The sequence below is a fragment of the Podarcis pityusensis genome (genome assembly GCF_964106645.2).
Source record: "Podarcis pityusensis genome assembly, chromosome: 4".
In the NCBI taxonomy this organism is placed as follows: domain Eukaryota; kingdom Metazoa; phylum Chordata; class Lepidosauria; order Squamata; family Lacertidae; genus Podarcis; species Podarcis pityusensis.
Genome location: NC_138027.1, coordinates 63,946,616 through 63,970,222, shown reverse-complemented (window position 1 = coordinate 63,970,222; position 23,607 = coordinate 63,946,616). Strand labels below are relative to the sequence as shown.

The 23,607-nt window shown below is 40.4% G+C and overlaps 1 protein-coding gene across 2 annotated transcripts in view; it reads left to right on the top strand.

Annotated features, from left to right (window-relative positions):
- POLA1 (DNA polymerase alpha 1, catalytic subunit) overlaps positions 1-23,607 on the top strand; it is a 193,789-nt gene that overhangs the window by 137,574 nt on the left and 32,608 nt on the right. For both annotated transcript variants that reach the window (XR_013985674.1, XM_081003459.1), the window contains exon 36: positions 1,226-1,319. Coding sequence is in view for 1 of the 2 variants with exons in the window: in XM_081003459.1 (XP_080859585.1) it covers positions 1,226-1,319 (94 nt within the window). In the remaining variant the exon portion in view is untranslated. The remainder of the gene's footprint in view (positions 1-1,225; positions 1,320-23,607) is intronic.

The following is a 23,607-nucleotide window of genomic DNA, read 5'->3' as shown; positions in this document are numbered from 1 at the left end:
AATCAAGCAGAGGGATGCCTACCCTCAGTCCACTCCCACCACAATCCAGGTGTTTGGGGATTTGGATTGCAGCAGGTAGTTATTCCAAATCTCCTTTTATGTCTAGGTTCAGTAAGAGTGATTGACTTACAGAATATATTAAAGCACATTTGGTCCTGATAGTAACTAAACTTTCCATCTTAATCCAATTTGCAGTGATCAATGGCAAAGAGAGGGATAAAACTTTCCCAAAAATCCCTGGGGTGTGGCAGATATAGGGGTGGTTTTTAACGTTAAGTTTTACTCAGAGTAGGCCCATTGGAATTAATGAACAAAATTAAGTTTGGTCCATTGATTTCAAAAGGCCTTCTTGAGTAAAACCTAATTGAGTAGCACCCATGTGATTTTCTGATATAGTTTTGAAACTTTCAAAATAATCCTGTTATTTCAAAAGTGTAATGCCTGCCTTTTTAATAATTCCATACATCATGCTATATTCAATTTTGTGTTGGTAGTCTTATCCCCCCCCCCCCCCCAGTTTGTAAAAGAGATTACTTGTATTGTACACATTTGTAGATTGGCTTCATTTGAGCCACTTTAGGTGACATTAATGCAGAGCAACATATGAAACGGTAAATGGCCTGTGGCACACTGCTATGAATGATTGATTAACTGTGGTCAGATCCTTCAGCTACATCTACATAGTATCTCTAAATTATAAAGTTTTGCACAAATAACTCCATAATGTACCCAGTGTCTTGTAGGCTTCTTATAAAGCACTTGTCACTAGCTAACATTGGAGACATGGTGTTGAATCTGATTATTCACAAAGACTTACCATTACAGACTTATTAATTGTATTTGGAGTAAAGAACTAAGATAAATAGCAAATTCTCAGAAGATACAACAATTGCATTGAATTGCTGGTAGTAATATGTTTTGCACATTCATGCATCTTATGTTAATTAAATCAGAACTTACCCATATTAGCAACATATAGGACAACAAGTTAGCTGTATAGGTTTTTAGAGGGGTTGGGAATTTTTTTTGTCTCCACATTAGTTGGTTCCCAAGGCAACTTAACAAAAGTTAAAAACTTGCCTAACACCAAACAAGTTTAAATCCAATGCATAACAGCAAATCAGCATAGCTTGTGTATGAAAGTTGCAACTGATCATGCTTTTTCTGGTATTAGCTTTTTTCCCTGGTGCATTTTCATATGTTTTTGGTTTTTTTTACATTACAGTACTCTGACAAGGCCCTGTACACCCAGCTGTGCTTTTACCGGTACATTTTTGATATGGACTATGCAATGGAGAAACTTACTGATCAAGAGAAAGGTATGTTGAAACACTGTAATTGCCTTGTGAGTTTAAAGCGGAAGTTTGCATCATAAAAGGCTATCCTGCTCTGTTGTGCTGCTCCAGTCTGCATCATTCTGCTCTCATCATTTACACAAGTTAGTTGACTGCTTGAATTTAGGAATTCCCCATTTAAGAAGGTACCTGCATTTCCTAATAATCCACAGTATACCCCTCACTCTGCTGAAAAAAACAGTGTTTAAGGAAGGAGTGTTTTAAACTCATTTAACTGGTTGGGGGTGCTGGTGGTAATCTTCTGTTGAGCATTACTCCTACTGCGAGGGCAGTGGAGGGTCAGCATAATTGTGGGAGAGCAGGGACTGATGGGATCTGACATAGGGCCTAGTGACAGATGCTTGCAGGCAATGAGAAGGCTGGAGAAAGCTTTCGGTTAGAGTGACAAGGGGTAGAGCATAAATGGACCCAAACCCGTGTTTGTTTTAGCCCCAATTATTCAAACTTTTGGTATTCTCTAGTATTTTTGTTTGCCTGTTTGTTTAAGTAGTTCTTACATCTATCCTGACAGACATTTAGAAAAAGGTGGGAAAGCTCTTTAAAGAGTAACTTACTTCTTTGCACTTTCTGAAAAGGCATCACACTGGTCTGCCTGGTAAGAAAGGGTGACAACATATCTACTTAAGAGTATCAGGCTCTGTTTCGAACAATAGACAGGAACTCCGCAGCTTAACCTCAACAGAAGCCAGGAAAGAATGATATCTTGAAGAACAGATCAGAAGTAATAATTTCTGTACATGTTTGACTTTCTATTGAGTCTTGCATTTTTCCATTCCTTTTCATTTAAAGTCTGCTAACCCAGCAGTAGATATAGAACACCTTAATTGCAGAGCTTTCTGACATTGAAATGTGAAGTTCCTAAAGGTATCAGAATAGTGCCTGAAGTAAAAATGAAAGGTTAGGTTATATTGAGATATGTTCTGATTGAAACAATGTCAGATATTAAAAGCATTGTCTGTACCTTGAGAGTGCATTTCAGTACTTATTAATATCTTCATGCTATTTATTTTTATACACCAGATTTATAAACCAAACTAAATGCATACTCAGTAAATACTTTTACACAGTTACAGCAGCATTTTACACTCCCACCTTCATAAAAAAAATACTAAACATGCCCAGTTTACTTTCTGGATGAATAAACTGTAAAATTGCATTTAGAAAAATGAAAGTTACGCTGTATGACCTACATGCAAAACACAAAATCTAACTTTGAATATTTGCTTGTATCCTGTAATTTAAACATCGTTTTCCCCCTCTGTGTTCCCTCTGTGGTGTACCAAATATCAATTGAAAGTGATTTTTTTATGGATGAATTGCTAGAAAGCTTTACAAACAGACTTTTCATAGTGGCAGTATTTCTCAGAGCTAGTGATGGGTGGGTCTTCAGTGTGTCTCTCTTAGCAGGTGACAATTACTCAGAAAAGTATATGCAGAATGCTGCAGCTGTGTCTTGAAATAAACTTAAGAATGAAATGCTTCATTAGAACAGGGTGTTTCCATAAGCGAAAATGGAGTTCCCACACTTAGACTACTAGTACATTTGGGTGCAAGAGATAGCATAAGAATTTGCATGTACTTTGGAAGGGTGTGCTGAATTGGCATATAGATAGCAAGGTAGTATTTATATCATCAAGTTGATAATTGAAGTAGCTTTGAAGGCAACCTCTCAAACATCAACTAGTAAAACTGCTCATTATGGTTATTTTTCATGTCCAGTCAATCTAGAGATGAATAACTCGCTGCAGAATCCCTTCCCAAGGTTCATTGGCTTGCTGAAAACTAAAAGAATGCCATATACTCAAGTTAAATATTCCTGGGAAAGTAGGCAGATTCAGGCCCAATTTGAAATTGTGCTTAAGTAACAGGATACATTTGCTAGACACTAACGCATAGCATATGCAATGCTTTTGGAATGGAATAAAGTTTCTGTAATACGAATCAAACATAAACCAATCCCTAGAGAACTGTTTCTTGGGCATACGTCATATATTTTCTGATGTATTCCAAACATCAGTATTTAAGAAATATTAAAATCTACAATGTTGATTTCACTGTGGCTTTGTTTAATTTGCTTCATTTGGATTTTAGTGAATTTACAATGATTTTGAGCAAAATATATACATTTGATTGTTACTAAATTGGTATAATTAAGTCTTAAGAGGATAATTCAGTATCTTAATATCTGTAAGATTTTGCTTTATTTTGCCATCAGGTAGTTGATATAGACTAATCACTGATTTTTTTCATGGGAAAATAGAGTTTTAAAGCAATGGGAGAGAATTTTTTTGTAGATGTATTGTGGTTATACAGTTGATAGTTTTTATTTCCATAATGTTTTTTACTACATAATTATACATCTTAATTACGTAATTACCATCATAATTATTATGTAATTACATGTAGTTCCACTAATTACAAAATCAGGAAGTATAATTATCTAGTGAAAAAATTCTAAAATCCTATTTTATGAACTGGAGATCATTTAAAAGACCAATTGGTGAACTACTACCGTATTTTCTTTACTAACATCTGACATCTTAATTTAATTCCTGGCCTCCATCTTCTGAAGCCAGCAAATGGTTAAAGATATTGCCGACATCTGCATTTAATGAATTATGAAAGTATGATAAAGTTCTTTTGCTTTGCTTTACAGTTTTCTTCTGAATTTTCCTGGAGCTTATGTGTGTTTTGTTGCTTGCTACTGTTATCTCTTAGAAGGTCAAGGCACTAGTTGCTTCCACAAAAAATTTAATAACTAGCAACGTACTAAACAGGAGTGGCTGGTCCAGAGGGGCAGTGCCGCAGGGCTACCGTTACGTCACTGGCATTTGGAGATGGTGTAGGGGTGGTGGCAGAGAGATTGGGACTGCATGGGCACAATAGTGGAGTCAGTCTTTCTTCCTGCCCCGCTAGGCAGTCCAGCCACTGCCCAGCTAAGCAGCAGCAACACCACTGTCAGGAAGGCAGCTCTGTGGTACAATGCCAGCCGTTCCTGATATGTGAAGCATAAATAATTTGGAGTTAAAATTAAACAGACCACTGAGAGGTGGGGTTGTCAGGTGGTCAGCAATTACATTTGGATTTGGGAGTTCTAGGTTTCAATCCTAACTCAAGTGTGAATTCTCTGAGTTGGCTTCCATACCTCTTTCATGACCTAATAACATGCAGACAAACAAGACCAACACTGAAATTAAAACTGGTATATAAATTGTAGTTGCCATCATTTTTATGAGCAGTCATAAGCTTTGATTTCTCCAAAGAATCTTTTATACTATAATCTCTTAAGACTCATGGGTTGTTAGCTGGATTCTCTTCTTGGCACTTTTCATATGGGAAAGCCCAGTGTCATGTTAATAAGCAATACATTAAAGTACAATACAGTGGTGCCTCGCAAGACGAAATTAATTCGTTCCGCAAGTCTCTTCGTCTTGCGAGTTTTTCGTCTTGCGATGCACGGTTTCCCATAGGAATGCATTGAAAATCAATTAATGCGTTCCTAGGGAAACCGCCTTCAGACCAGGTCCGGGGACAGTCTGTCCCCCGACCTCTTCTGAAGGCTGGGGGGGGGGGGGAACAAGGGCTTTTCTTCCCACCCCCAGCATTTTAAAAAACCCGGGACAGCGGAGGACTTCTCCGCTGTCCGGGGCGATCTTAAAATGCTGGCGGGCGGCATTTTAAAATTGCCCCGGGACAGCGGAGGACTTCTCCGCTGTCCGGGGCGATTTAAAAGCCCCTGGGAAGGCAGGCAGGGGGGAACAAAGACTTTTGCCCCCCGCCGGCCTTCAGAAGGTGTTCCTGCCCCGCCGCCCGGCTTCGGAGGAGCCTTCCGAAGCCGGGCGGTGGCGGGAGGTGTTCCCGGACCTGTTTTGAAGCAAGGGGCGGAGGGGAGAAGATCGCTTCTCCGCGTTGCCGCCCCTTGCTTCAAAAGGGGTCCGGGGAGAAAGGGGAAGACGCGTGCCTTCCCCTCTGTCCCCGGACCTGTTTTAAAGCAAGGGGCAGCGGGGAGAAGATTGCTTCTCCCCGTTGCCTGCCCCGCAATCTCCGAGGGGCAGAGGGGAAGACACGCGCCTTCCCCTCTGTCCCCTCTTTTGAAGCAAGGGGCGGAGGGGAGAAGATCGCTTCTCCGCGTTGCCGCCCCTTGCTTCAAAAGAGGTCCGGGGACAGCGGGGAAGATGCCAGCATTTTAAAAAACCTCGGGACAGTGGGGGACTTCTCTGCTGTCCGAGGCGATTTTAAAATGCTGGCAGGCAGCAGCGAAGCCGGGGTTTTTAAAAAACCTCTCCGCCCCCCCGCCAGGCTTCGGAGGAGGTCCGAGGACAGTGGGGAAGACGCGCTGCGCTTCCCCGCTGTCCCGGAGATTTCCCTATGGGCTTTCGTCTTGCGAAGCAAGCCCATAGGGAAATTCGTTTTGCGAAGCGCCTCCAAAACGGAAAACCCTTTCGTCTAGCGGGTTTTCCGTCTTGCGAGGCGTTCGTCTTGCGGGGCACCACTGTAATCCTTTACAGTGGTACCTCGGGTTAAGTACTTAATTCGTTCCAGAGGTCCGTACTTAACCTGAAACTGTTCTTAACCTAAAGCACCACTTTAGCTAATGGGGCCTCCTGCTGCTGCCATGCCGCCGGAGCACAATTTCTGTTCTCATCCTGAAGCAAAGTTCTTAACCTGAAGCACTATTTCTGGGTTAGCAGAGTCTGTAACCTGAAGCGTATGTAACCCGAGGTACCACTGTATATGGGTGCTCTGTTGTTATTTTTTCACTAATAGCTAACATTGCCACTTACAAATGTAGAAATAAAAATTAAGCCACCTTTCATGACAGCAATGTAAACTACCGTATTTTTCGCTCTATAAGACGCACCAGACCACAAGACGCATCTAGTTTTGGGAGGAGGAAAACAAGAAAAAAAAATATTCTGAATCTCAGAAGCCAGAACAGCAAGAGGGATCGCTGAGCAGTGAAAGCAGCAATCCCTCTTGCTGTTCTGGCTTCTGGGATAGCTGCGCAGCCTGCAATCGCTCCATAAGACGCACACACATTTCCCCTTACTTTTTAGGATGGAAAAAGTGAGTCTTAAAGAGCAAAAAATACAGTACTTATCGCTCTGAACTGCTGCTGCTTCTCCTGCTGCTGCAGCTGTTGTTGTTGTTTAAATTCTTATCCATCCTTCTTAAGGTTCCAGGACAGATCACAACAGTTTAAATCAAATTTAATTCAAACTGAAGCACTGGAGAATCTGGCTGGAATGTTTGGTCAGTAGGAGGGAGCAGTTCTTAAAATAGGTGGAATTGAATGGTGGGAACCTCATGACAGAGATTATATAAGGTTTTTTTTTTTATTAAGTACAGTGGTACCTTGGGTTACATACGCTTCAGGTTACAGACTCCGCTAACCCAGAAATAGTACCTCGGGTTAAGAACTTTGCTTCAGGATGAGAACAGAAATTGTGCTCCAGTGGCGCGGCAGCAGCGAGAGGCCCCATTAGCTAAAGTGGTGCTTCAGGTTAAGAACAGTTTCAGGTTAAGAATGGACCTCTGGAACGAATTAAGTACTTAACCCGAGGTACCACTGTACAAGCATTCCAAAATGAAAACTCTGTGTCAACATGTTCTGCAAAGTGGGACTCCCTTTATCCAGCATTCTTTTACCTGGATATTAGGATCCAAAGAGCACATCACAACTTGTTTATGAAGCACTCAAGGCCAATCCCCGGGCTTGAGTGGACCCTCAGCATACAGCGAGTGACCAGATTTCCTAGTGGTGCAGGCGCAAGCAAGTCTGTATTCACCATTCACACCCTCCTTCTGAATAGGTATGTAAGGCACTGGCACTGTTGGAAGCCAATCAGTTGCTTGGCTTGGACTGCTGCTGGACATCGCTCATGTTATGATTCCTGTGGTGCAATACCCAGTTCTGAATTGCATTGTGGGAATTGTACCATCGCAGCTGGCTGGTGTCAGATTTGATTACTCACGGGCTCCTTCTCCATGCCAGATTGATGTGCTTTTGAGAAAAGGCCACAGTCTGCCTCATAACACTGAACGATGCACCTCTTCTGACTACAACCTGTGGCAAAGAATAAAATAATGTTGTGCCTTATAGTCTAGAAAAAATGTAAAGCAAAATTGATATGTCATTTTTGTCTTTGTAATATGCTCCATTTAATATGCCTGTTTCACATCTGTCTGTTTCCCTCCCTTATTTTAAAATGGGTAACACTTGATTTGAACTTTGAGAATTATGTCCCAAATAAGCTTACCAAGTTGTTGTTGTGTAAAAAAATTTAAAGTATAAACTAGAGTGATAAAGTGAGCATCCTACTCTTATTTTCCCAGAATTTAATCAAAGGTTGCCTATTACACATTTACATGAATGTCCTATGATACTGGCAAAAAGCTAGAATAAACTCATTTACCTTTTTTATAGAGAGACCTTTACTAAAAGTCTCAAAGCTGGCCTCTTAAATTCACTGAATTGATCATCTTTCAGCAATGCATCTTGCTGCTTTCATTGAGTTCAGTTTGCACCCAGGTTTTCAGAATAAAAATCTAGTGAGAGTAGCTTGTCCAGTTACCTTGCATTCTTTATTTTCACCTTATTTTTAACCTATGAAGATGTTGATCTTGCTAGGATTATAACTGTCAAATGTGCATCAAAATATTTTCCTGTCTTAAATTATTTAATACAAAATCTAAGAATGCAGTTATTTTGACATGAAAATGTTATGTACCGTAATATTTCCACTTAAAACAGACATTTTCATTTTACAAAAGATGTATGCAGCAAGACAAAAAAGAATACAAGGAAGTGAGTGACAGACTGAGCTATTTTATTTACTAGATAAAAACAAATAATCCTATTAGTGTCAGATATTATGAACTTAGAATTAAAATACTGAGCTATTTATGTGGCTGCTTCATGTTTTTATTGCTGTGAGTGGGCTATAACTATGGGGCTGGATTAGTAACAGAAATAGTAACAAGTACATTAGAGTTGAAATATTTCATTTGAATCCCCGTAGGAACTATTTCCTCTCTATATTAGTTATAGGAAGTTTGGGGGAGGGACTGTTCTACAAATAGAAGAACTTAAATTGTGTGTGGATTGTTGTTCTAGATTGGACTTGTGCGAGGTTTTGCTTTTTGATGCGGGTGCATATGTGCACAAATGTCTTACTTTACTTTGAAAAGTAAAGAAAAATAATCTGGATAGGTAAAAGACTTAATGGCTATACCAATTAAAAGCACATTCCAGGGCAGCAGGGGCAGAATGATTTTAATAAAAGTTCTCATAAAACCCACAGATTGTATGTACCTTCTTAAAAGAGGCATTCTCCCATATATATTTTTAAGCATGGGGAGGTTTTTGCCCACTTTCACACTTAAAGGTAAAGGTAAAGGGACCCCTGACCATTAGGTCCAGTCGTGACCGACTCTGGGGTTGCGGCGCTCATCTCACTTTATTGGCCGAGGGAGCCGGCGTACAGCTTCCGGGTCATGTGGCCAGCATGACTAAGAAGCTTCTGGCGAACCAGAGCAGCGCACGGAAACGCCGTTTACCTTTCCGCCACAGCGGTACCTATTTATCTACTTGCACTTTGACGTGCTTTCGAATTGCTAGGTTGGCAGTAGTAGGGACCGAGCAACGGGAGCTCACCCTGTCACAGGGATTCAAACCGCCGACCTTCTGATCGGCAAGTCCTAGGCTCTGTGGTTTAACCCACAGCGCCACCCGCGTCCCTACTTTCACACTTAACACTATGCTAAAATATATTTTAACCATGGCCTCTTGAACAAGCCAGGATCAGCCTCCACAGATAACGAAATAAACCACACCTTTGTTGTCTCCTCTGCCATTCTGCATCTGATGCCCTGAATGCCCTTGCAGTACAGGCATGGCCTCAACACATCACCTGCTCAGTTGGCATTGGCCAACTGCATATGCAGGGCATAGGATTTTCAGCTGCTCTCTGCACATGCGAACCAAACAATGTTCCCTCCCTTTCTCCCGGCAATAGACAATTCCCCTGCAATGGTGCTGAGAGGGGAGGGAAACCTAAAGTGTGAAATAGAAAGGTCAGTGTTCTTTGGCTTCTTCTCAGAGAAACTTTACCCGTAAGAGGCTCCCTAGTTCGGGCAAAGTGTGGCAGTGCCCTGCCTGTCAGAGCTCCCCAGTGAGTTCCAACATACACTCTATCCTGGCCGCCGCCCCCTTTTGGAGGTCAGCTGTTAATTGAACTTCCCTGAGCTCCGTTCTGATCTGCTTCTCCCTCCTGCTAGCTGCTGTGCAATGCACCTGAAATCTCTCACTTAGTCTCCTGTATGCAGACTGTAGCATGAGCGGGTTCTTGTTAGTGGAAGTTTGTGAGAGATGCCCCAACAAATCCAGTTGTTCACTGCTTTTCAGTTTTTGCTTCTGCAATGCATCCTGAGTCCCTCATTTTCCTTGAGGCCTTTAAAAAGCAAATCATTCAGAGCCTGAGGGGATATATTATTTTATCTGAGCTTGTGTTCATGTGTTAAGTTGTGTTTTCAACATACTCCCTTGGATATATGTTAATGAATTAGCCAACAGTCCCTTTACATTTCTCTCTTCTTGCAGAGCAGCAGCAAGGCTAGGTAGGTTTGCTTTAGAGGAAGGCCTTGCCAGGAAGAAGTTTGTTGGGGAAAGGAGTCTATTGCCAGGCAGAATGAGCAGGGAAGGTTACTTCCCAAAAAGTACTAGCAAGAGCCAGGACTTATCCGTGCTTTCCAGGCTCGGACTGCACTCGAAAGTTCTGTGTCTGAACGCCCCCCCCCTTTTTTTTGCCCTGGAATCTTCCCCAACAAAACCTGCTCTTTAAAGCAGAATTAGAACAAGTGGCAGTCCATGGAAAACCCAAGTAGCTGTTTGCAGGCAACGCTCCAGAGCACAAACCTGGGACGAACAGGGCACAAGGTAAGCATGGATAAGCTCTCACTCTGCCTGGGCAGTTTTTGTACTTTTCTGGCCCCTCTTGCCTTTCATCTCTGCGACCTCGTGAATGACTCAGGCAAGGTGCCAAACCAAATCAGAATTAAATCAGGATTTGGCATTTGTAGGTAACAACGAGCCATAGCGAAAGCAAGCTTTGTAAGCCAACAGCAACGCATGGTTTTAAACCACAATTAAACAAATGATGGCTTGGCCTTATGTGTGAACTCAGCCATTGTATGCGCCATATAAAAACAAAACTATGCTTCTTTCTTCAGAAATACTTATTTTACCCATATGCACATTTGAGTTATAGATAAATCAATTAATTTACTGAATCCAATAGGGTGAATTAATATGGGTTGTATCCAGTAGTGCTCCTTTGCTGTCAGAAAGCACTTTGATTCAAAGGACGTTGAAAGTGGAATGGAGAATATGTCTATTTTTTTCTGATTCCCCTTCCTCCCTGTAGCACTGCCTCCCAATCTTCTCCAAAGAGTTAGGAGACCCTTCAAAACAGCATGGGAAGTGGTGCAGCATAATAGCTGTGCGGAATTGGAAAAATCCCCACCCTCCCCTTTCCATTGCCAGCAGCCATTGCTGAATCCCTCTGTCAGCAGAGGGACATCACTAGATGCTATCAAACAATAATAATGATATTAATAGAAGATACTGGTGATGTGATGAATACATTTTGATAAGTAATGAGTTTCCATATGCACAGTTATACTAGGATGCTATTCTTGGGACTAGCTACTTCCTACTGTTTATCAATATTATAGGTTTTACTCTGAAGTTACTGGGTTCTGTGGATTTTAATTAAAGCATATAGTTTTTGCTAGATTAATATTGTGTGCCTTTCTAACACTGTGGAATTTTATTTTTCTTGGGTTTGAATATTTTAAGACTTCCATTGATATTGGAAGATAATAATAAAATAATAATATTAACCACTTTTGAAATGTGGCCATGGTACCAGTTGTTGATAAGGCTTCTAACAACTCTTTTCACTGGTTTTGTGAGCAACGGATCAAATTAGATTCATCACTCTTGGCTTGTGGTGATTTGAAATTGAAATGGAATATATTAAGGCAGCCAACCACACTGATTACATTGCAAGCCTCATTTAATTTCATACATTCACACATTACAGTGAAAAGCAGATTTTAATGCATGATTGTGACTGTACCTTGAGTGACTCCAAAGGTCATCTGTAATAGGTGCATAATTTGTTACTATTGGATACCTAATTAACAAAAAGTATATATATATATTCCACAGCTATGTACTACCTATATAATCTAAAGTGTTCATTTATGTCCCTTACGAGAGCCTATTGGTCAGTTCATCATAATATAAATCATCAGGGCACAGTTTGCTGAGAATTTCTTCTGTGCAAATTCCATTGAGATGAATGTTTAGCTGTGTATATATTGCACAATGTTGTTTTTAATTTCTGTAAGATTTTCACAGTGAACGTTGCAGGGTGGGGGTAGTGGAGTTGCATAAAAGTTCTCAAGCAGCACATCCGCCAGAGTTGAACGATTGCAATACTGTACGTAAATGCAACGATTGGACCTTGCTACAGTAATTTATGCCGTAACAACCTCCAGGTTGGACTACTGTATTGTACTCTACATTGGGGGTGCTGCATTGAAAAAATGTTTGGAAATTGCTGCAAGTACAAATGTTGCAACCAGTTTGCTGTCCAGTGTTTTGATTCCGTCACATCAGTTTAACAGGCTCTGTGCTGGTTATGGCTTTGTTTCCAAAGCCTAATTCAAGGTTCTGGTGTTAACCCTTTGAAGCTTTCAACAGCTTGGGAATTAGTATCTTATGGGCTGCCTTCTTCCATATGTTCCTTCCCACAAGTTCTGGTCATCCTTTGAAACCTTATTCCAGATCCCTCAATCCCAGGAATAGCCAGGGTTCAGTCCTTTTCCATTTTGGCATCCACTGCTGTGGAAAACCTTAGCACGTGAGGTACATCAGGACCTGAGGCGATTTTGTTTTTGAGACTAGTAAAAACATGGTTGTGATTCGAGGACCCGATCCCCGCGTAGTGAAATGAAGACACAAGGACAAGTAATATAAGGTTAATGGGCAAGAAAAGGCCACAACTTTATTGATTACAGCAAGTGAAAAGGTATTGGCTTAGGCATTGGATCACGTGACTTGACTCCACCCACTCGGAGAGGGGTGAGTCTGAAAAGGGGGGTTTATTCACCAGTAGGTGGAGCCCGTTGATGCTAATCCAACTATAAGCTCTCCCCTGATGTCACCGAGGGTCGTGCCATGGCCCCCCGCCACACAGGCATTGGACAGGATCCACGACTGCCGGATCCCTTTAACGGAATACCCAAAAATTGAAGGCGTAGGCAATGGCCGCACCTAGCCCTTCCACACACCGCAACATATTCCAATGCCTAACCTACCCACCAATACCATGAAAGTTGTGACGGTTGCTATGAGGTAGGCGGAAAAACCACAAAGCCTAATGCCAAATGGAAAAATTCCTACCAGGCCCCCCGGCCAACCAGGGCGACCAACCTGAGGTCCATAGCAAGGCCAAAAGAGAAGTTGAAACCCTGAGCTCTAAGGGAGTGGAGGGTGGGTGACTTGTGACGGGACGACGAAAAGTGAGGCCGCGTGGCTGGCGCAGCAACAAGTTAGGTTGCTGTCCACGCCCCCTTCTAGCCACCTGGTTGGCCGCCTGCCCGTGGGCGTGGTGCGCCAGCCAGGTGAGTGGGCAACAGGGGGCTAATGCCCCCTGCTTGAGGCTGGGATCGGATCCCGCCCACAACCCCTCCCCTCTTGAAGGAGGAGAGTCTTTGCTTTAAAGGGGATTTTACCTAATTTGATTTTTGCTAGTGTATCTAATATCATAGTTTAGTTGCCTGTTTTGGAGGTTGTTATTGGGGCTTGGCTTTGATGTTCGTATTTGTTCATGGAGATTATATATTTTAACTTTTTGATTGTAAGTCTTCATGAGTTTAAAGATTAAGTGAGGTCTAGTTTTTTGAAATGAAGACATTACCTATATATTTTGTGAAGTACTTTTCCATCAGCCCTGAAGCAAGCCCTTTCAAATTAATGGGGTGATCCAACCTGCTCTGGTATTATATAAGGAGAAAAATTGACCAAATATCAGGTCGTTATTAATTTTATTCATTTCTATTGTATCTTGCATCTACTGTTTAATTTTATGAAAGTTTTCTCAAAAATAAGATCTACAGTACTGGGTTGAGTGATGCTTACTCATTGTGTATTTAGGAGTTCAGCCTCAATCTTTTCTTTTTTAAAAAAATAAAAATACTTCCATATGAAAAGATTGCTTTAATTATCATTTTAGTTGCTCATTTCAGTAGCTTTTCTAGCTCTAAGATGACCTTGGAATTGGCAGAATTGTACAAACTATTCTTAAATGTGACTATATAATAGATTATAAAATGCCGTTATGACGCTTGTTTCTCTCATTATTAATCCCTTTCAGAATAATTCCTAACATTGAGATTGCCTTTTTTTATACATATATTTAAGGTCTCAAAATCTGCAGTTAAAAATATTATATATATATATATATATATATATATATATATGCAAATAAAATTCAGATTCTATTGCAACAATGATCTCAATGTTTCGATTTGGAAGCAAAATAGGGACACCCAAAAATAAGGGAGTGGTTTTTACATACTGGGGTGCTCCCTAGATACACAGAAGTATAGACTTTTGTAAGCTAAAAACAAAACAAACCCACCCCCACCACCAAAATGGCCCAACAAGGGCTTGTGAGCTTCCAGAATTAAGATGCTGGATTGAGACGCCAGCAGTGTTTTACTGGGTCAGTGTGCTGCATGTGGATTCAGCCCTCCACCCCACTCACAAAAAAGGAAATAAATTTACATCAAATTTGTTTATGCATGTGTCATGTGCCAATTTGTGTGTTAACATCATAGTTCATAACGGTGGTTCATCTTCACCAATATGGTGACTAGTAGGAGTGCCTCTGCTGATACCAACATACCAGCATAAAGTCCTTGCAGTGTCAGCATGACACTTGTGTAGCAGTTAAAACAGATGATCTTAAAAGCGTTAATTGCAGGTACAAGAGTCTTTGGGTCTCCTCAGGAGATAAAATCAAAGTTTTAGATCTTCCAAGATGTATCTGCTCTGAATTGAAGTCCATGCTGAATGCAGCGCAAATGTGTTATAGTCTCATAGATCTGCACCCTCTTCTGAAAAGAGATCATATGGCCACAGTTATCCCTACTCTGGTAGCATCTTTGCTAGATTATGGCAATTCAAGAAATGTGTGGGTGTCTTTGAAAGCTGTTCAGAAAAAATTGGCTGCCCCCTGGTATAGCAGCCAGATTACTGGAACTTCCTGTAGATAAACACCTTTGTAGAAAATTCCCACAATGTCTCCTTACTTCTCATAAGTGAAAGAGGATCTCCTGGTATTTCAAATGAAGAACGTATTATGAGTGGAGTGTGTAAAATCCTCTTAGCGAACCTTTGCATCTTTTTCCATACCAAATAATGGTTAATGTCATCAAATGTGGTTTTTAATAATTCATATTGTATGGATGTATTTTAGTTCAGAGTATTAACATTAAGACCAGTTTTTACAGCTGATTTGCTCTGGAAATTGCTTTGCATACTGTCAACAGTTTTCCGTTTTGGTTATGCTTGTAATTCCCAGTCAACTACTTTTAAGAATGCATTGTTTTCAAAGCAAGCACTAGAAATCATAAATCAGTATCAAACTGTTCTAATTTTTCCGATGAAATGTTATTTTTTCCCTCATGTATGCTGTTCCGAAACAGGAGCAACAAAACAAAGCAGGAGCAAGGGCTCTGAACTCCATCTGGCCAAGCAAGGCCAAGGGTCTCACAGGCGCGTTCCTTTCTTACGAATCCATGGTTTATTATGATGTCCAAATGAAGTAGTGAAAGTGTGTGACTATTTTAGGTAGAGGATGTCTCTTCAGAGCATGTTCTCCTTGTCCCTGTGGTTCTGGGTGTGTGGTTAAAATAACTTCTGTAATTCAGAGCTCCAGTTTGACAGGAATGGTATTTTTTCAACCTCCTCAAGGCAAACTTTTATCCCATCGCCAATCTCTGAGGAAACTCAAACTTCATTAGGTAGTGTCAAGCAGATAAAAGTTGACCCCCCTCCCCATCACCTCTTTAAATCAATACTTTGAAAGCTGTAGGTACAATCAGGTTTTGCTTCAGGAGAAGGGAAGTTTTTAATGTTCAATGTTTTGTTAAGTTTTTTATATTCTTTTGGATACTGTCCAGCATGGCTGGGGCATCCCAGTCAGATGGGGGGGGGGGGACAGATATAAGTAACAAATTGTTGTTAGCTATTGCCTTTCTTTCTCCAAACATTTATTAGGCATTACAGATACAGACCATCTTAAAACATCCATATACAGAAATTTTCATTGGAGTGTCTTCCTGCTGCCATTCACCACTCCAGGAGATAGTATTAACCGAAACTCAGCCACCTTTGCAGTTACCTCCGGGTTAATATCAGACAGGTATAATCTGATATTTTCATTGTGCCATGATGGTAAACTACCGAAAAAGAAGGATAACACGCGTTTATGTAGCTGGTTGGATTGTAGAAAAGAATTTGTTCTACAGTGTCTGGCACATTCAAATAACAACATGCCTACCATTTCTAGGGATGTTTAAATATTTGCCCTTAACAAAAGCTGAGGGGAAAGCGTTCAGTTGGACTAACATAAATGCCCTGCATTGGGCTGGAATTGTTAACTTTGAGATATAAGTGATCCTGTTACTGGCTGTATTTAAACCATAGAACCTGGGGGAGCAGATTTTATTTACAGCAGACTCAATGTTTTGTTTTTCAGTATCCCTTAATTTGGATATTGCGATAAATATATTGCTCACTAGAATTATACAATAATTCCAAGTCAATACCAATAGATCTAATTTTGCTGTGTATGAGTTGGAGCCATCTGGATTTATAGGAGTCCTTAAGTAAATCAGAAAGCAGACTTGAAGGTTGGGAACGAAAATGGCAACACAGCTAGTATTTTATAGTGCTTGTCCACACCCAATATTCCATCATGCGTCTACCTAATTCTGCACACATCGTCTCATACTTGATTGAATTTGGGAGCCCGAAGATATGTCTCAAGAAACTTGAGTATATCTTATCTAAATCACTATTATATGCTTGTATCCATATTGGGATCCCAAAAAGTAGCTGGGACGACACTTTAGCTTGAAAAATCTGAATGGCAGCTGGTATGAATTGGTTACCTTTCTGAAAATAAAAGTGAGCTACTGCCGAGGAGGTACACTTTGCCTGTTTTATAGTGCTTGTGCAATGGTTTAACCAACCTGAGTTACTCTGGAATAAAATTCTGAGATATTTATGCATCTTTACTTTCTGGATTTCTTGTCCTCCATTTCTCTAGTTTCTGGGAATTAGAGAAGACCAGAAATTTTGTCTTCTCATAATTTGTTTGCTAATTTCGCAGTAAGAAACCAAGGAGAGTAAAAGACGGTTCAAACCTATCCTTGTCAGTGATAATAAGGTGTATTGATAATGATAATAATAGCCGCAGCTATGTTCACCAGAACAAAACCTGTAAACACTTTAATGCTGGTACAGCACTTAGAACACTATGCATGCATTTAACAGTAAGGTAGTCTCTGATTATATGCTTACAATATAATCAACAGGACACAAAGCAAAGCAAAAAGGAGGGAGGGGAAGAGGAAGCCAAGCATAGGAGCAGCTGCTGTTCCACTGGCTGACGGATGAGACTAGGCTGATCTCTCCGTTGTTGCAATAGCTTTCTTGGGAGGGAGGGTGTGCAGGCTCCTAATGGTCGAGGGCACTTGGCTAGGAGACTAGTATGTGCCTCCTTTCCTTCAGTTCTGCAGTCCCATGTAACTGGCAGTTGGAGCAAAGTGCTCTTTCTTGCACGGAAAGGGGGAAGCAAGCTCACTACATCTGCTGCTTCTCTGGGGAATAGGTGGGGCAAGTGTGGTCTCCCTCCTCCTTCCCATTATGATCTTGTTTGGAGCAGTCTTCTAGTGGCCTTGATTCCCTGTATGGGTGGTGGCAAAGCATCCCTCCCTTAATCTCTGCAGCACTCTAATTTTTGGGTAGATATTAAACAGAAAAGTCACCCCCCCCCCTGCAAAGGAAAACGTGTTAAGATGCTTACAAAGTTCATGGATTTTCATCTCTGCAACATATAAAATTAAACTTTCCCCAGCCAACTTGGAAGCTCCTGGTGAAAGAGCTGCTCTTATAAGAAATTAAGAAAATATACAAGGTCCATTTTGTGCCTTTTGCCAGACACTTTCACAACTATGTTGATGGTCCTTGGGAAAGATACATTTTAGAAGCAAGGAGGTTGGTAAGTACATTCTGGCTGGCTTGCAAGGTTGGGCAATGCCAGTGCCCCTGTATCCTCTTACCTCTAGTTTGCATTCCTCATCACACAACCCTGCCGTGAAGATTAATGGGGTTATTAAATGAATAAAGGAAACTAGCAACTAAGGATTTTATGTTGCACACCTAATGTGTGTTTGTCTGAGTGCCCTTACTAAATGTATGTTTATAGACTGCTAAGACAACCTGGGGTATATAAATACTGTTATAATATAGCTAGCTAATTGTAAAAACACTGTGTAGTTTAATTTGTTTCTGTGTGCACAATATCATGAAATATATCCTCCCACTATGAACTATAATCCATAGCAGAAGCCTCTGTGATCTAATATTATGAAAGTTTTTTTTATAAAAAAGCCTTTCCTCTTACTACAGTCATTAGTGTTATGTGTTTTACTATTTCCTAGCTATATAGATCTTCTAGACCTTTCCCACTTGCCTCCTATCCAAGGAGTCATGTTCATCCATTTCTTTGTCCAGCTGGACAATTCACATGTTACAGGGCTGAAAGCAGTTCCTCATTCAGTTGAAAAAGCAAGAACTGAGATTGGGCTGGCCAGCAACACAGACTGTTGATTACAGAATCTAGGGTTATTGAAGCACTTTAAAGCTGCTTTATAGTTTCAGTGAAGCACATAGTTGCTTGGTTCATTAGCTCACTGCAGGTAGTCATCTTGCTTTTGAATCTAAATTTTTATTTAATCAACGTCATAAGGACTTTGACTTGCTCTCAGCTTCGCTGTTTAAGTAAAATGTCTGCAAAAATTAGTTGTCCGTATGTTGAGTGTTGAACCAGGCAGTAAATCTGAAGAGGGCAGTTGGATATTCTAGCACAAAATTTATTTGAGCTCATTGTCCTCAGCATTTCACTAAAATTTACCCAGTTTCAATAAAAACAAAAACAATAATTTCCCCAAACCTTGTTCAATTTAATAAAAACTAATTTCTCCTGAGGCTGGCATGAGCTGAAAGTAGAAGAAGCATCATAACCTCTTTTTCACGCCTGAAGCCTATGTAGAACAGCTATGTATAACAAATATAAGGTGACGGTAAGGGGGAAGGGGCAACCAAAATGGTCAAGTGGATGGAAACACTGCCCTGTGAGGATAGGCTTCAGCATTTGGGTCTTTTAAGTTTAGAAAAAAGGTGAGGAAGAAGTGACATGAAATAAGTTTATAAAATGATACAGGGCGTGGAGAAAGGGGATAGAGAAAAGTTTCTCTCCTTATCATAATACTAGAAAATGTGGACATCCAGTGAAGTAGAATGTTGAAAGATTCGGGGCAGATGAAACAAAGTACTTACTTGCACAGTTAAACTATGGAATTCGCTTCCACAGAAGCCAGTGGTGGCCAACAGCTTGGATGGCTTAAAAAGAGGATCAGACAAATTTGTGGAGGATGGGTCTATCAATCACTGCTAGCCATGATGGAGGCTAGATGACCTTTCTGGCTCTGAGTCTGTAAGTCCAATCTTGGCCATTAAATTTGAAGATATTATTATTAAATTTGTATACTACCTTTCATCCGAAGATCCCATGGTGGTTCACAACAGCAAGTGGGAATACACCTGGCAAGATCTAGTACTGAGGTATACCTGGAAGTTGCTCAAGGCCCACTGATGACTCTCAGCTCACAGTCTGATAAACAGGGTGCAACTGTGAATGGAGGCAATATTTACCAATTCTCTTTGCAGCTTCCCTTGAACTTCTGGAGTACCAACCCCACTGGAGATGATTTAGAGGACCCTGCAGGGAGAAGGGGGAGCTAAAACCCAAGAGTACCTTGTTCCATAACTGGAACTCTGAATCCAATCTATTGTATGTTGAATGACTTTGATATATATATAAAAGTCTTGGTAACAGAAGGTAAACAATCCTACTGAGCATGGTCAAGCACTTAGGCAAGCTTCTCTGGAATAGTAGTTGTTTTCACATAGTATAGGAATAAAAGCTGTTATTTATTTTTGGAGAGCCAAATAAGTGTAAACAAAAATAAGCCGCGGAAAACCAAAATGATTTAATATGCTTTTAATAATACCATTTAAAAAAAAGAGATTTGTTAAATAAAACTTTGAAAGACGTATATCTTTATCAGAAAGTGAAAGTCTTCCTGATTCTTCCGTGAATATTTCTTCCCTCCTTCCTAATTTCTCCTAAGCAAATACACTCAGGATACTCCACCCTGGTATTTTGTGTATATAAAGAATAGCCTCCAAAAAGAGATTGGCAGCTTTAATTTGTTTTATATGTGCAATCACAGTCCATGTTATATTCAAAATGCTTGTCCAATCAAGGATTCAATATAGAAAAGAGGCAGTAACAAGTATGCTGTACACTATAATAAAGAAATCTGTTGATTGAAAACAGTTCGTATATTTTGGAAATGATAGGGAATGTAATTGGTTAGAAAGAAAAGGATAGGGCTTCATAAATAATAGGAAATAGAGCATATTTTTCCACTGATGATGCTAACTCAATTTAGCAATTCTGGTATTGAATTTTCATGTGCAGTGAAATAGGCCTGGTAGATCCTCCAATACCACTCTAAATTCCATAGCTAATGGAATGACCTCTTCATATTGATGGTAGACAACTTCAATATGTCAAATTTCTGCCATAATGACACACATTTTTCCAACCCTGTAAGATCCTTTGATGATTACTGCCAAAGACTTCTATGTCCTTGCACACGAGGCCTTGAAGCATGGATTTGTGTATGCAATTTTAATACGGGCCTAAGGGAGAGAGAGCTTTGTACTGCAGCCCAACTCACATACATTTTATGTAGTGCAATCATGTATTTTTATACCTAATTGTAATTAAAGTATTAAGCCTTAAAGACTTGCTAATCTTTACATTGAACTTCACTAGCAGGCTTAAGGAATAGTAAATTATTGAATGGACCTTTCAGCTTGTAACGATTTCCAGAGCATGAGTGTCTACAGAAATAATTGGAAGGTCTTTAACTTGTAACTACAGGTTGTTTACTTGACTGCAGTCTTTATACAACTGAACCCCGCTCACCGTTACATGGTTCTAGAAAGGAGCAGTGACAAACAATGGTGAACTGTGCCTGTTGGTGATTTACTGTATCGTATGGGATTATACGCTTCAGAACTGACTTCTAACATACAGCTTTAATTTGTCCATTGAGCAACAAAACAGTTGAACTCTGAACCAAATTTAATAAGCCTTAAGGCTGAATTTCACATGTGTTACACGCAATCCGCTGTGGCTGGTATAAAAGTGAGACATAGGTTCTGAAAACAGACCTTTTGTTAATGCTTATCTGTCCATACAGTGAAGGGGGAAAGTATTTGATCCCCTGCTAAATTTGCCCGTTTGCCCTCTGACGAAGAAATAACCAGTCCAACATTTTAATGGTAGGTTTATTGTAGCTATGAGAGCTAGAATAACAACAGGAAAAACCCCAGAAACCCAGAAGACAAAAGTCAGAGATTGATGTGCATTATAATGAGTGAAATAAGTATTTGATCCCTTTGCAAAAGATGACTTAGTACTTGGTAGCAAAGCCCTTGTTGGCAGTTACAGAGGTCCAGTGGTCAGGGATAATGGCAGTTGTCCAAAAGCAGCTGCAGCCAATCAGAAGCCACATCGGATGTTTGGGTTCCAAAGAACGTTCGCAAACTGGAACACTCGCTTCCAGGTTTGCGGTGCTTGGGAGCCAAAACGTTCGACTCGCAAGGCGTTCAACTTCTGAGGTACAACTGTAAAATGACTTAGGGTGTGCCTGGGAAGAGGAGCTAGAGAAAGCAAGGGGCACACGATCACTGTGGTTCTGGGTATGGGGTGGGAGGTGGGGCGGGCTGGTTAAGAGACACAAAGCACAGGCAGTTGGTGACTGTCATGTGCCAGGAGGCTCCCACCTTGGGATATGTGGTTGCCCCATCAGCCAGCCCTTTGGATGCTGTTGCTGAATGCCAGGTCAGCTTGGAGTGAGTTTTCCCTCCTTCATGACCTGACTCTGGATGAAGAGAATGATCTTGTCTATATCACTGAGACCTGGGTGGGTGAGCAGGGGGAGTTTTTCCTCACACAGTTGTGCCTACCTGGGTACTTGGTGCAGCATTAGGGCAGATGGGGACAGGGAGTTGCTGTGGTTCAATGCAGGACGCCTCCAGGGCTGGGATACGTTTTCCAATAAATATTTTTACTTTAAGAAAATGAAATATTTAACTCCAAAACATACAAAACTTTATCCCTATCTGGATATTTTAGTCATAATCTTCAAGTTACTCTATCTCAACGAACAATTTCATCATATTTTGTATCACCATTGAGATTTTAACTAACTTTTAACAGTTGCAGTTTTATCATCTTAGGAATATTAACATATGCAAAAGAGATGAGTAAGAAAAGCAAGAAATTTCTTTTTAAAACCCACACAATAATGTGGGTTAAATTGTTGGATCACTGTTACATGATTGTATTCATTGCTGTAAGATACTGCCACACTGTACCCATGCAAAGTTTGGAGAATGAAGACGTGAACTTAGAATTATATGTTTCTCTGAAAATCATGGAGTAAATAGTTGTGAAAGAACACTGGGTGTCACTTGAATTTACAAAATTCAGCATTTGGTGCAACATTTGGATATTGAGGATAAATGGTAGGAAAATGATTTGTTTTATTTAAAATTAACTTGGTGCATACAGAATGTTATCAATAAAGCATATTTGGATGAGAGAACATGAGTACAGTGGACGCTCGGGTTGCGAACGTGATCCATGCGGGATGCACGTTCGCAACCCATAGCGTTCACAACCCACAGTGGCGCGTCTGTGCACGCGCGGGTTGCAATTTGGCAACTTCTGCGCATGCGCGACCGCCAAAACCCGGAAGTAACCCGTTCTGATACTTCCAGGTTTCGGTGGGTCCATAACCCCAAAAAACGCAACCTGAAGTGTCTGTAACCCGAGGTATGACTGTAACTGGGGCAAAGTCAAGGGGGAGGGAAATGCAAATAATAAAGCAGAGTCTAAGTTTCTGTCCAGCAGTCAGTAATTTTCCTTAAAAATTAAAAACTTTAATGTAGAATACTGCCTTCGATTTGAACCTTTTTAATTGTTACTCCAAATACAAAATATTCCCCTTTTCATCTCCAGAGCATAACATAAATGGTATACCTTAAATATCCTTTCCATACTACCTTTATTCTGCTGTAAAGCTAGAAATCCTTTGTCAATTCCTCTTGGTGTTAAGTTTCCATTCTTAAATGGACAACAAGTTAACAACATGAAATGGATGTTGACAGTTGTTGAAAATGAAGTAATGCTTGATGTAGCCTTGCGTTTTCCTCTGAACTTTGACCGTACAATAGAAAAACTTAAAAGAAGGGGAGGAGTACTGTCAAGTACAGAATTATAGAGAAAAAAATTAATCTAAATAGTAAGGAAGAAGTCTATGTTCTCTTGCATGATATTTAGCAGCAACGGTAAGGAGAGGGATGTTTCTTTCTTTGTGTAATGTGCAGTAGTTACAATAAACACAAGATTTCCAAATCTCAGAGGACTCTCTTGACAGTTGCTTGATAACAGCTTTTTTCACTCCTTAGTTTTGACAGTTTGCGTGTGTTGCCATATCTAGTGTAAACTAAAACATCACTGTCATTCTGTTTTTCTTTTGTATGTGTCTTTCTTTTCTTTATTTTATTTTTTCATCTTTAAAATAATGAAAAAAGATAGGCTTTTCATCTGTAGACTATAGCGAGGCAAGTTTTATGGGGAGATTAGCATGTGTTTATAAGTTTTGAAAGATAGAAGATGGCTGCAGATTGCTTTAGCTTTTTATCATAGGATTCCAATGAAGCGTGGATATTAAATTATAGATT